The sequence below is a fragment of the Lepisosteus platostomus genome, chromosome 4 (genome assembly GCF_059453375.1).
Source record: "Lepisosteus platostomus isolate fLepPlt1 chromosome 4, fLepPlt1.hap1, whole genome shotgun sequence".
Lineage (NCBI taxonomy): Eukaryota > Metazoa > Chordata > Actinopteri > Semionotiformes > Lepisosteidae > Lepisosteus > Lepisosteus platostomus.
In genome coordinates, this window is record NC_142614.1 from 13,844,932 (window position 1) to 13,857,456 (window position 12,525).

General features: G+C 39.0%; 1 protein-coding gene across 17 annotated transcripts in view; it reads right to left on the reverse strand.

Moving 5' to 3' along the window:
- Positions 1–12,525, reverse strand: part of pdlim5a (PDZ and LIM domain 5a) — a 124,328-nt gene that overhangs the window by 56,339 nt on the left and 55,464 nt on the right. The window contains exon 1 of one of the 17 annotated variants that reach the window (XM_088628634.1): positions 5,587–5,722. The exons of 14 other annotated variants lie outside the window; for them this stretch is intronic. In XM_088628634.1, the coding sequence (XP_088484760.1) occupies positions 5,587–5,647 (61 nt within the window). In that variant the 5' untranslated portion in view covers positions 5,648–5,722. Of the gene's footprint in view, positions 1–5,586; positions 5,723–12,525 lie in introns of those variants that run through there. 2 more of the 17 variants (XM_088628633.1, XM_088628636.1) reach the window with 2 other exon arrangements.

A 12,525-nucleotide genomic window follows, 5' to 3' on the forward strand; every position in this document is an offset into this window, starting at 1 on the left:
GTACTCTATCTTCTTGGACTGTGGTTTCAGGATACCCACAAGTTTTTATTTTTTTATTTATTATTTATTGTAATGAAGAATTGGGAAAATATCACAGCACAGATGCTGACAGCTTTTCCACTGTTACCAGAAATGTCTGCATGTAGAAATGATAAGGACACATTCAATACAAATCCTGTGTGTGTGAATACCATTTCTGTACTGTTACTGTGTCAGTGCTAGATATGTCTATTGCTATGATGTGTGATGCTGAATGCCCATCATACTGCGTGATCCTTTGCTGAGGTTATGCAGGAGGCACAGCATTTTTCTTTGACAAATCTCAGCTGATGGATGAGGAAAAACACGAGACTCAACATGTTTAAAACACAGAGAACCTGTTGCAGGTTTTATCCAAGCATTCTTAGTAACCACAGAAACAATTTGTCTTTATTAAAAAAAAAACGCATGGCACATATTTTCCGTTTCATTCTTCAGTAATAAAAAGGAAGTGAATGTGAGGCTATGGTACCCGAAAGAACGTGTCTCTTCACCCCAGGGTGCTGCTGTGTAATGTTATTTATGTGTGACATAACTTGGAAGCACTTTGAAGCACCTCAATAAAGGGATGGACTATATTAGGAAAGTCGTTTAAAGAGAGTGACGGATCTGTGTAGAAGTGCAATTACTCTAAATTATTCCCAAAACGGGGAAAACAATGTCCCAGGGAGAGTCGAAACTAAGGGAGGAGCTCAACATTCAAGCTGGAGACTTTCTTTGGTATTACTGTGTGTCAGGACAGGCACAAAGAAAGTGTCTTCACAGTGCTCCTTCCAAAATAAGCTGCCCTGGGCCCAGAGTAATTCAAAACTTCACAGTTGACAAACCCAATACTTCATGGCCAGTTTCCATCAGAAATAAGCAAAATGCCTCTGGCAAAGAGAAAGCAGCCATCAGGAATGGAGCTTGTAATTTGTGGTTGATGGCTGCAATGAAGGTTTCATTAAATAAGGTTCCCAATTAAAATAAAGCTGTCGACTTCAGGAAAAAATAAGACGTATTTCAAAAGTTAAGACATCTGTTAATCTTTAATTACCTAGTGACATGTCTTCATCAACAAAAAAGTAGCATCTCTTCTATATAGATATACTGCATCACAGAGAAATGTCTGTAGCATATAAAAATTAGAGGTCTGTTTTAAGCTCTCCTAGCAGCTTAGAAAGTTTTGAAAAAAAGAAGACATACTGTATGGCATTGCTTTCCGCATTCCTTGTCAAAGTGTCAAAATACAGCATGTTTAACATCACTCAAGGTTTATGACATTAAAAGCAATATACTGTACAGTACAGTAGCTGCATGCAATGCAGACACTAAAAAGATCTCCAACTTTCAAGACAAAATAAGAATGAGGAATTAGAAAGCACACTGGCTAATCACCTGCTTGCAGCAGCAGGAGAATGGATTTGCGTGAAAAGTGGAAGGTCAAATTAACCTGAGAGACTCTCTCGTCCATCATGTCACTCTCACAGGAAAGAACTCACAACCTCCAGCACTCTCACAGGAAAGAACTCACAACCTCACAACCTCCAGCAATCACCCAGCATCTAAATGAACTCGGAGGTGTTTTAATTCAGAGTCCGCTGACCAACTGTACTTTTATAATGCTGTGCCATTTTCCAAATTGTCCACACTTAAAAGTCAAGACACACACCCATCGCTCCCTCTTCTAATGGCAGATGCCATCTGTGATCAGGATGGGATGATTAATTCAGGTGTCTCTCATCCTTGTACTCACACCTCATACTCTGCAAGTTAGAGGACTTGTGGGAGCACACGAAAAAGACAGAGAAAAAAGAAATGTACACTTCCTTACAGATTCAAAACAAAATGACTGTTAATTGACTGACTGTTCAGGGATCATGAATCCCTGTGCAATCTGGCAGTAGTGACGGAAGCCACCTGTAGAATGAACCAGTGATAACACTGACACTCTGCAGGGTCTTATGACCATGTCATACTTCAAAAGCATGATTCAAGGCTTAAACGATTATCTGGGTTAACTAGGGAGGAACAATGCTTAATGTGAAGATTTAGTATTTAAAATTACCATCTCACAAATATCTGGCATCAACAGTTAGTTCATGTTCATACCACACTGACTCAGACACAGATACTTCACATTCCAATTTATGGATGCATGTTTCTAACCCAGCATGGAGCAATTGGAGGGTCAATTCATTGGAACCAATTTCATAATGTTCATAGAGAAACTCGCATGAAAAAAATAAGAGCCAGTCATTTAACTGTGGAATTAACTTTTAGGTTTAATGTGACCCTTCAAAAGCTTCAGCCAGCCTGTAAAATGGCATTTAAATTTCTGTCACTGGCACTCAGCCTCACTTATTGTTTCTGATTAGCCCTTAATGTACTCTGTGACAGGTTTGGGCTGTACCCCTGTGATTGTGAATGGCTCAACTTGGACTGATCCCTGCACTGGACAGGCTGTGGACCTTGTTTAAACTCCGGTCCAGAAAGACTGAAATTCTAGCAGTACATTTTGGACACCTGTAATTACAGTGGGTAATCCTACAGCCCAGCCTCCATACTGGTGCCTGACCTCTTCCCTCTTAGGTAGTAATGGTGAAAAGGTATTGCCGAGTTTTCAGCACAGTCCATTTCATCACCACAATCACATTCCGAGGCTCTTCAATCTCAGTCAAGTGTAGTTATTATCTGGAAACCATACAATTACTAGCAGGTGGAATGAAGTTTCAAAATCACCATACAGTATACACAGGTTGTCAAAGGATTCATATCAGGAGCAAAGAAGCACCTTTTCCAGCAAAGGTGGAAGAAACAATAATACACTGAAGAAAATAGTTCAGATTAATCCTGTTCCACTTTTCTCTTACCCATTATTTTCTTATCTTTCGTTTTAATGCTTATATTGACTAAGGAAAGAAAAAGATCCCTAAAGAATGCCTTCAGGGTACTCATGGACACAAAGTTTTCATTTTCTCCTGCTCAGAGATATTCAAAGAAAACAGTTATTGATGATTTAACTCAATAAACAAAGACAGAAATTCTGTCAGCAGAAGTATTCAAAGCCTGTTATTCTAAACCTGTGCACGTCAAGGAGTTTGTTGCTGAAGAACTACAACGCACTTCCGGTACTTTTACCGAAAATTCTATCCACTTAATTTCAAGTGCAATTACATGGAATTAAGCTGCCAAATTCCGCAATTTAGGATTTGTGAATCAGAATACAGTATTAACACAGGAAATGTTTGCATCCTAATTCAAGGGATAACAACATCTGATAAAACATTTAAGTAAACATGATGTGTTCTGCAGTGTGATTGCTTCAGGATAACACTGTACTTAAGAACAGGAACAACGGGAATTCAGCAATCTGTACTTTGGTCATAAACCTTTTCCTCTGGTCGGTGTCCTACTGGTGTGAGGCAAACCAGAACACTAATGAGATGATTCAGGCTATAAATGGGCTTCTGCTGTGCTAGTTATTCAGATGCTTTTTATTTAGAGGAAGTACTCCATTCAGTAATATGGCAAGTACAGAACAGTGCTTCAGTGCATGTTTTCTACGCTGTATAAAATTTAACAGAAATATCCAAATTGAAAAAATGAATAGAATCTGAAAGAGTTAATACAAATGCAGTGTTGCATGAATAAAAAGTGCTGCTGCTAAAGACCGCAACCATCCCCAACATCCAGATCCCTGAAGAATCACAGAGAACCAAAGAGTTTAAATGAATTTAAACCGTATCTGAGTGAGCAGAGAAATAAACTTACAATCAGGGTGATACAAGACTTCAGATGAAAAGTTATAAATCATTGACATAAACACCTAAAATATTTCCAGCAGAACATGCTGCCAGGCCTCTGGCCTTTCTCACTGGTCTGACACAGAAAAGTGCTTAATTTCTTAGTAGTTTTACTTTTTTTACATAAAAGTCTTCCGTGTTACCATGCCAAAAAGGGCAAAAACCCTCACCAAGTCATTAATCTGATGATTATAGCAGAACATGGAGAGACCATACAGAAACTGGAATGTGGTCTAATAACCTTGATGCAGATCTGGAAATTGTTAGCTTTGACTTTCCTGACTGACATTGCATCTTTGTGTTCAGCCTTGTTCAGAAAAGCCTTCAGCCCCTGGCAAAAATAACACCAACCTCCTGAGAGAGTTTTTTTCACACAGAGAACCTCACACAAAATCAAGGTGAGGAACTGTAGGTGGGGCTGCATATATGCATGAGGGGGCGAACACAGAGTAACAGTGTGGGTTAGAACTGAAAGCCCATTTCAGACACCTTTTTTACACAAAGAGCTAACAACCCCTGAACTTTTTGTTCCAGACAATATTCTATTATGCTGTTCGGGCCGATCTGCAGCCAGGAGACCTAAAAGAACAATAAATGGCATAATCCGTGCCCACATAAAATACAGGCTGGCATAACTTTGTTCAAACTGGAACATTTATTTCTGGAGTTTTATGCTAGGCATCAAACTTATGCTTCCCCTCTTATAATTGTTTCGCCCATCACATGCACTTCCATAATGACTTGGACACAATGTCTATGTTAATGTGCCACAAAACAAGCGTGCAAAACTGATTATCTAGAACATGTTGTTTCTGCTCTAGTTACATTACTAAATAGCATAACTAACTAAATAGCATTTCGTTATACCATATACCTGTGTATGAGTATAATGACAAATGAACTTGAAACTCGAACTTGAATTATGCTGTATGTGTCCTGTCCAGATGGAGGGCCTTTTCTTTGCTTTCTTTGCTATGATTTATTTGATAATGGGTGACTTTACTCTGTACAGTCACACTGGACCATAAGGTTAAGAATAAAAATCCAGACTTGGTCACAATACTGTAAGAAGAGATTGAAATTATTGATATATAAAATCTTCTCAAAACAAGCTGGTGGGAAACTGCTCAGAGAGTATGAGATGCATTCAAACTGGCCTTGCTCTGGTGTGGATTTAAATAAATAAAACCGCCTCACAGTGACCCATTAAAGCAAATGGAACATTTTCTACAGAAACTAAGCCTATGTTAAAACAAACTAAAACAATATTTTTAAAGCTGGAGGTTAAAATCTTCTTAGAAAAAAAATTCAGACGCATAGGAGTCTGTGGAGTTTAACTTGACGAGACAGAAGTAAAAATAGACAGAACCATAACTTAACAGTTTGTGTTTTTAAAGAGGGGATATAAGCTGCGACTGGCAAAGTCAAGGGATTTTAAATCTACTGCTGGTGTGCAGATTTCCCAGAATCTTAGACACCTCAACTTAACAGTAGATACCAGCAACAAACTGTGCATCTTGAATAAAAAAGCAACCACACATATAAAGATGGAAAGGAAGGGAAATTAAAGGCCACAGCAACAACAGTTGACCTAATGACTCTATCATATAATCTTAAAACAATGGAGCACTGACTGAAGAATCTTTGCATATTAATTATTCTTGTCAGGTCTGAAGAGTTTCATGTCACCAGCAAAGTGTTACAATAGCCTTCATCAACTCTGCAGAAAGAATCAGGACATCCCAAGACCAGCAGGGCTTACCTGTAAAAACAATGGGCACAACCTGGGCAAGCTCAGCAGTGACAAACCACAGGAAAATCATGGGTTGGGAGTGAAAATTCCTCGTTGTCACTCTTGTACTTTAAATGGAAAATAACAGCTGCGGGAACTCTAATTTTATTTAAAGGAGTTGCAGGAATATAAATAAGATCTGATCTAAAGTTCTCTTCATGTGTCAATACAAAAAAAAATTTCTCTTGCACCAGTGGTCTGTATTAAAATTCCAGTCTGCTCGCCAAAAATCTGTATCCTGGGGGACAAGTGTTACACAGAGCTGAGTATTCTGACCTTTACAGTGGCAGTGATAGGTCAGCTTTGCTGTACAAGTACTTTGCAGGAGATGTGTCCCCTTTAACATTCTCAAAGAACTGTACAGAGACAGGAGAAAACTGTTCTGACAGAGACTGATGCAAGACGAAGAACAAGGTGTTAAAGCTTAGAAAACTAACGGAAAAGAAAATTCCAGGTTTATTCCGTAATAAATTCTAAAATCAATCTTCCTACAGTAGCTTCCATAGCACACTTGTGTACATACTGTAAGCACCTCAGTTTGTCTGTCAATTAATATTGAATTATTCAGACTAAGCAATACTACATTTGAACATCTCCCTCCAATTTTCTTTTTAGTGTTTTGCCTATGATTTAAGAATAAAAAGAGCTTCACACAAACTCATTTGTGAGGCTGGGGGTGGCACATCAATGAAACCATATGAAGCAATAAGAAGAAAAGCAGGTACCAGAATTTCTATCAGAAAGCTGCATATCCCTGGTGAGATTTTTAGCAATGTTGAGCTTATCGCAGAGACAACTGAGAGGCCCCAATCAACCACACCAGCAAGTCTCTGAGAGGTGAAAGGAAACCAAAAGAGCAGGAGGAAACCCACGTGAACATGGGGAAACCTTGCAAAAATCACACAGGATTTCCAGTCCAAAATGAAATACAGGAAGTAGCGTTGTGAGACAACAGCACTTACTGTATAGCCATGCCACGTCACAACTCCACAACCTCTTTATTCAACAATATTCAATGGCAAATCTAAACCTTTATGGTCTAATTAGGTATTTTCAGTGGCAATAACAATAATATTTAATTGGATAGCTTAAATCAATAAATTGTTCCATATGCCTTATATATAAGCAGCTTAGTGGAAGAACACCTTTCAGGGTCACGGGAGCTTTTAAGAGCATGCAGTGACTTAATCACAGCAATGACTTTTAGGTCTTGCAGTTGCGAACCGTTCTAAAATGGCAATGGGTATTTCATATCCAATCCCATAATGCACAGGAATATGCGTATTTATAAAGGTTTGGCACACACACAGAACAGCAACAGGAGGATCATCGTGCCATTCTGAGATGAATGGGGCCTGTATTGTGTGCTGAATTCTTCGATTGTGTGCTGTATTGTGTGCTTTGATTTACAGAAAACTGACACTGCAGGAGAAAGATGTTTTGGTGTCAGACGCCTATCTTTAACTCTCATTTTAGTACGCCACTTCTGATTTCTGAGCTGTGTCATTGCTGGGTTTGCTCAGCGCAGAACCTGTCTCGCCATGTGGCAGCGGGCTGAAATGTCACTACAGATAATGCTGTGCTTGAGAGCAAACAGCTGCGCTATTCTGAGAACCACAGATAAGGGTTGGCCAAATGTGCATTGTTTCCCTGGACCTACTGCTGCTTTTAACTTAAAATAGCCAGAGATGACAGAGAGGCTCGAAAGCCTAAAGTGGGCTGATTGCAAGTGACCAAAAAAAAACTGGACGATTGGAGGAGGATTTTTGCCATTGCAGCATTGAACAAATCCCTCTGGCAAACGGTTCGAAAGAAATGACATGCTGGAGGCATACGAGTGAGGCAAAAGAGTACAGGGCTGTGGATGTGTGCAGGAGCAGTGCACCAAGCCAGGGTAACCCACTCAGGAGATTAGGAGCTGTGGTATATTGGAAACAAGAAGCTTCAGCACCAAAAGCCTGTAATAGATAATGATTTATCAATGCAGCTATCCGCGTGCTAAAACAAGACACAATACTCTTGATTCGCCAAGGACATTTTTCTCCAAGGGCAGCCAGTAGTGATAGGTCTTTAAAACAGTGAATTAATCAAATGATTACTTACCTTGAACATTCAGCCTTTCAATAAAAATGAAACATTCACATAATATTTGTTCTGTGCTTCCTACTTGAACAGATGGATACTATTTTCTCTGTTGTTGTATAGGGAAGAGTCTCCAGGCCAGTTTAAAAAACCATCAATAAGTGCAGGATTAAAAGCACATAGATCACTAATGAAGCTACAAAAGCACAGGAGCACTGAGCAACAGGAAGGGTACAATTACAAGGCCAGGAACAAGGCCCAAAAAGAAGTGCCTGGGGATTTTGGTCCTACAGTCTTAAAGCAGATGGGGGAATGTCAAAGATTCTTCTCCCATGGCTCACAGGGTCAAAGGTCACAGAGACAGGACAGACCCTTAGGGTTAAGAGAAAATTGCCACTTTAGGGCTTAGCACTTATTTTAAGATCTGAAACATAAAGCAGCGGAAACAATCTGACATTTAAAGGCTATTTGTGTTTGTTCCTCTAAAATTCACTTCATTGGAATGTCACATAGTACTGACTGATGAAGGCTTTGTTGTGTTGATGATGAAGTTCTTCAAGTGTTTAAATTATACTTTAAGTGAGTAACTGAAGAGAAGACTTGTTGATATAAGAAAAATAAATACATACTAAGTGAGACTTTTTGTAGACTTTGTTATGATAACTGCTGTGTGAGGGTGTTTGTTTTTCCTTAAATAAACACTAACAGGATAATTAGGCAGAAAACCAGTCTTGCCTAAAACATTTAATCTGGTTGAGAACACTTTCACCAAATCAGCCTTCAAAGTGGAAAAAAAACACTGTATAAACATTTAGTATCTTCATTAAGTATTAAGGTTGCTCTATTAAACATCCATATCCTAATTTCCATTGTTTTCTCTGTCCTTTGCCAACAATGTCTTTCATTTATTTGATGTATTTTTCACATTTGCCCTTAAAATAAAGTCAAATTCATCCCTCTGCAGAATAGTTGTCCAAACGCCAGCTCATTCAACCAGTATCTGAGTCTAAGTGATGGCAGGAAATTAACCAATGGTTAACAAAGCTTGTATTGAGGGGACCTGCAGTCCATGCAAATGGGAAAATACCGTCAGATCACAACAAGTAATTCAACAACTTTCCAGAAAGTAATACAGCAAACCCCAGGGCGATGATTAAAAGCTTTTGCTCTCTGAGATACTGTACAGCATGCATGACTTCCTGCTATCCCCTGGATCTGGGGCACCTCTCAGTTTGCCTCTTAAATTTAGTTGTTTGCTGGTTTCAGTCCTTAAATAACAGAATGGGGCTAGAAACTGTTGTCTGCTGGGTTTCAAGTCATTTATGGCATGTACAGTACAATAGTTTGGAAGTGTCTTGCCATTTTCATTCCCACCTGATTCTGGACATCATTGATTGATAAACAATAAGAGCTGTGTAAAAGGCTAAATGGGTGTAAAAATACAAGCCAAGCTGTAAGACTTTGAAACGACAGATATAAAGGAGATAAGTTGTGATGGAAAGGCATGAGTGCAGAAAAATGTTAAAATAAATAAATTGGTTCAATTAAGAGTCAAATGATTGGTTGTTCAATGGGAATAAAATCCAGAGGACAGGGAGTACTAGAGGACCAGAACTGGGAAACTCAGGACTCACTTGCTGGAACCCAGAGTAAGAAACTGAGGATGAACTGGTACTACTGTACATGAGTTGGAGTGAGTGTAAAATCTAGAGGGTGAAAAGCACACTGCTGTCACTAATTCAGGCCACACACACTATATCACTTCAGGCATCTTGCATATGTATGCCAAGATAAGGAAGCACAGTACTAGGGGGAAAGCACTTGAAAGACGTAGACAAATTATGAAGATGCTGCAAAGTGCTTAACTTTCCACTTGCATGGAAGTTCTGTCAGTCTTTTTGAAAAAATAACTTCAGAGCTTTCCCTGAAACAACAGTTAATGAGTAAATTAATGTAACAGTTACTACTCAAATTGCACTGATACTGTAAATAAGATCCTATTCCCCTCTTTTGAACAGAGGTTTCCAGTTCCCGCCCCAGCCAGTTCACCTATTCAAATGGGCAACACAGCTTGCCAATACATGGAGGCTACTGTACTGCAACTCTGAAATCAGCAGACATGCAGATCATAACAGCTGGGAGCATTCAAAAGCATTTAAACCAATTAGAATCACTCAGTTCATGGTGTAAACAGAAAAACCCATTTAGTATTTTCCTATAATAACTTGCTTAATGTCTCATTAAGCAGTAGAGTTTTCCGTGCCTGAAATCAGGAGGGAGAAACATATAAGAACAACTAGATATGGCATGCTATTTTGCTCTATATAAATATAAGTGTCTGATTTATATTAAGTGGTTGTTGAGGCAAATCAATGTCATGGTGGCATTACAATATGCTTGCCAGATGCTAAGTTTTTCTGATGCTGTGGTGCACATGGGTGGACAGCTGCTAGACTATTGGGCCGGTTCCCTTCTCTGGTGGGTCTGTTTTGTTCATCAGGAAGGAACCAAGCTTGCAGTTTGGTTTCTTCTTGCACCAGACCCCTACAAACCATCAGTTACTGAAATGTGGAGCGAGAGTTTGGTCCAGTCACTTCAAAGAGGTGATTGTCCGCTTACAGAATGCAACTGACAAAAGGGAGACATCATATTCAGAACTAAAATGGAAAAGGGTCATTTTAGATTGAAACTGCACTGCTGAACTAAAAGTACATACAGTACATAAAGAGGAAATAATCTTCTGATATTTCTTTCTATAATTTTCCTCCAGGCATGCTGCCTAATTAAACTGTATACCATGTTTAGTTGTGCTAAATCAAATCAAGTTATTTATGACTGGTTTGTTTTCTTTTTAGACAGTTTAGAGGTGGCTACAGAAAGAAGCACTGAATTTCTATTAATTCGCAAGCTGTATATTTCTTTATATGCCAGATAGTAATTTATAATTTTTCATGGGTTATGTGAAATGTTTGATTTTTTTTACAATTTCATTAATCTTTTACGCTGGCTCTGACAGCAAAATTAAAAGTTAGATGGTAGCAATTGTCAGATTTCTCCATAAAATACCATTAATCATCATAATAGCTCTAAAAGCAAGTTGTATTTGATAATCTGCCCAGATGTGTCTAAAACACCTTAAAATGCTCCACATCATGATAAATTGAGCTCTAGACTATTTCAGCCAAGTACACAGTTAGTAGAGAGAGAAAAGCCTGTATTTCAACATGCCAGCATATTTGTGACCTACATAAATAAAAACTGATCAAACCACCAGCTGCACATTACTTTGGTGTGTGTATGGGGAACAGTACTACAGTACTTATTTACAACTTTCTGCAAAACATTAAGGTTTTACATAGTTCTACTATTGTTATAATTGTATGAATGTTTAGGTTTGTTAATTGGATTCTCTATGTTTGAATGTTCTATGAATCTGTGTGACAATTGGACATAAGTTACAGTGCTGGAACTGTCTGGAAGCCACTTAATACTCCTTATAAGAGCCAACTGGACATAAAGGGGAAAAAATCAGCAGAAGCTGCATTCTATGGACATGTGGCGGGGACCACATTGAAGGAAGGACCCAGGATCTTCTGGAACCTGGTGCAAGCTTTGAGATAGGAGAAAAGCAGGCTGCTGTGCTTGCAGAATTGATGAACATATGATTGCTGTATAGGTCTTGTATCACTAGCAGAACAGGTTTGAGGGATGCCAAGGTTGGACTCCAGTCCATCAAAGAGGAGAATTGTACACACACAGAAATTTGGTTCTTATAGGATTGCTAAAGGTTCATTTTATTTGTAATTTTGTGGTCCTATGACAGTTTTTGTTCATTTGTCTAGAAAGTTGTTTTTTAAAAAATGTATTTGCTTTAACTGCCCCTTCACCGTTTTTGTCAGTCATTCATTTGAGTTCAGAGTGAGCTAACCCCCCCCTGTAACATTACAAGCCCAGCAGCCGCCCTCAGTTGGACATAAGCAAGAAGCCTCTAGCAAATTAAAGATCAGCCATCAACTCCTGTGGTTTGTAATTTGCGGCTGACAGGGACTGGCTTAGGTTTTTGATTTAGTTGGAGCCTTAATCTTGTGGGGTACCAAAGTTATGAGGATCACAATGTTCAGCTCAGCTCTATTTCATGCAAAGTGTCTCAAATAGGATGATAAACACAAAGATATAAATGTTTTACTGCGGGTAGGTGGCCTATCAGCAGGCAGTTAATCACCACCCAATGGAGTCAGAAAGGGAGAGTAAAACAGACCATTCTTCCTTACTCCTTCACCTCATTACTTATTTTACACATGCACCAATAAAAACACAAACTCACATAAAAATAAAAAGTTTTACCAATGAAAAATTAAAAATAAACAAATGTGTGCTTTGTTAAAGGTCAATTCTTTATTTAAAATGGCAAATTACTGCCTGATTAATAAGCACTGCCTACTGACAAGGTAACAAAGGAAACAATAAGTAGGTTAAAGCCCAAAGAAGAGATTGCCATGTCACTGAAAGAGTGAATCATGAGTCAGGTACAAAGAGGTCTCAGATTGCTGCTACATCATTGAAATGCAGGACAAGACCCTGAGAACACCCCCGGCAGTAACCTCCAGGAAAACGTCAAGGTGAAAATAAAGGAGCAAGGTGAGGAATGGAGACTGCCAAGACAAAGGTCGTTGGAATAACCCCGGGAAAAATATCCATCAAAAGCCAGAGGCAATTACAAACCAGAATGTAAAAACCCAGGCTTCTTGCGAGCCCAGATTTTACAGTGTGCAGGATGGGTCTCTCTTGCCAGCCAGATGCCAATGCCCACACTCTTCATGCTGCAGG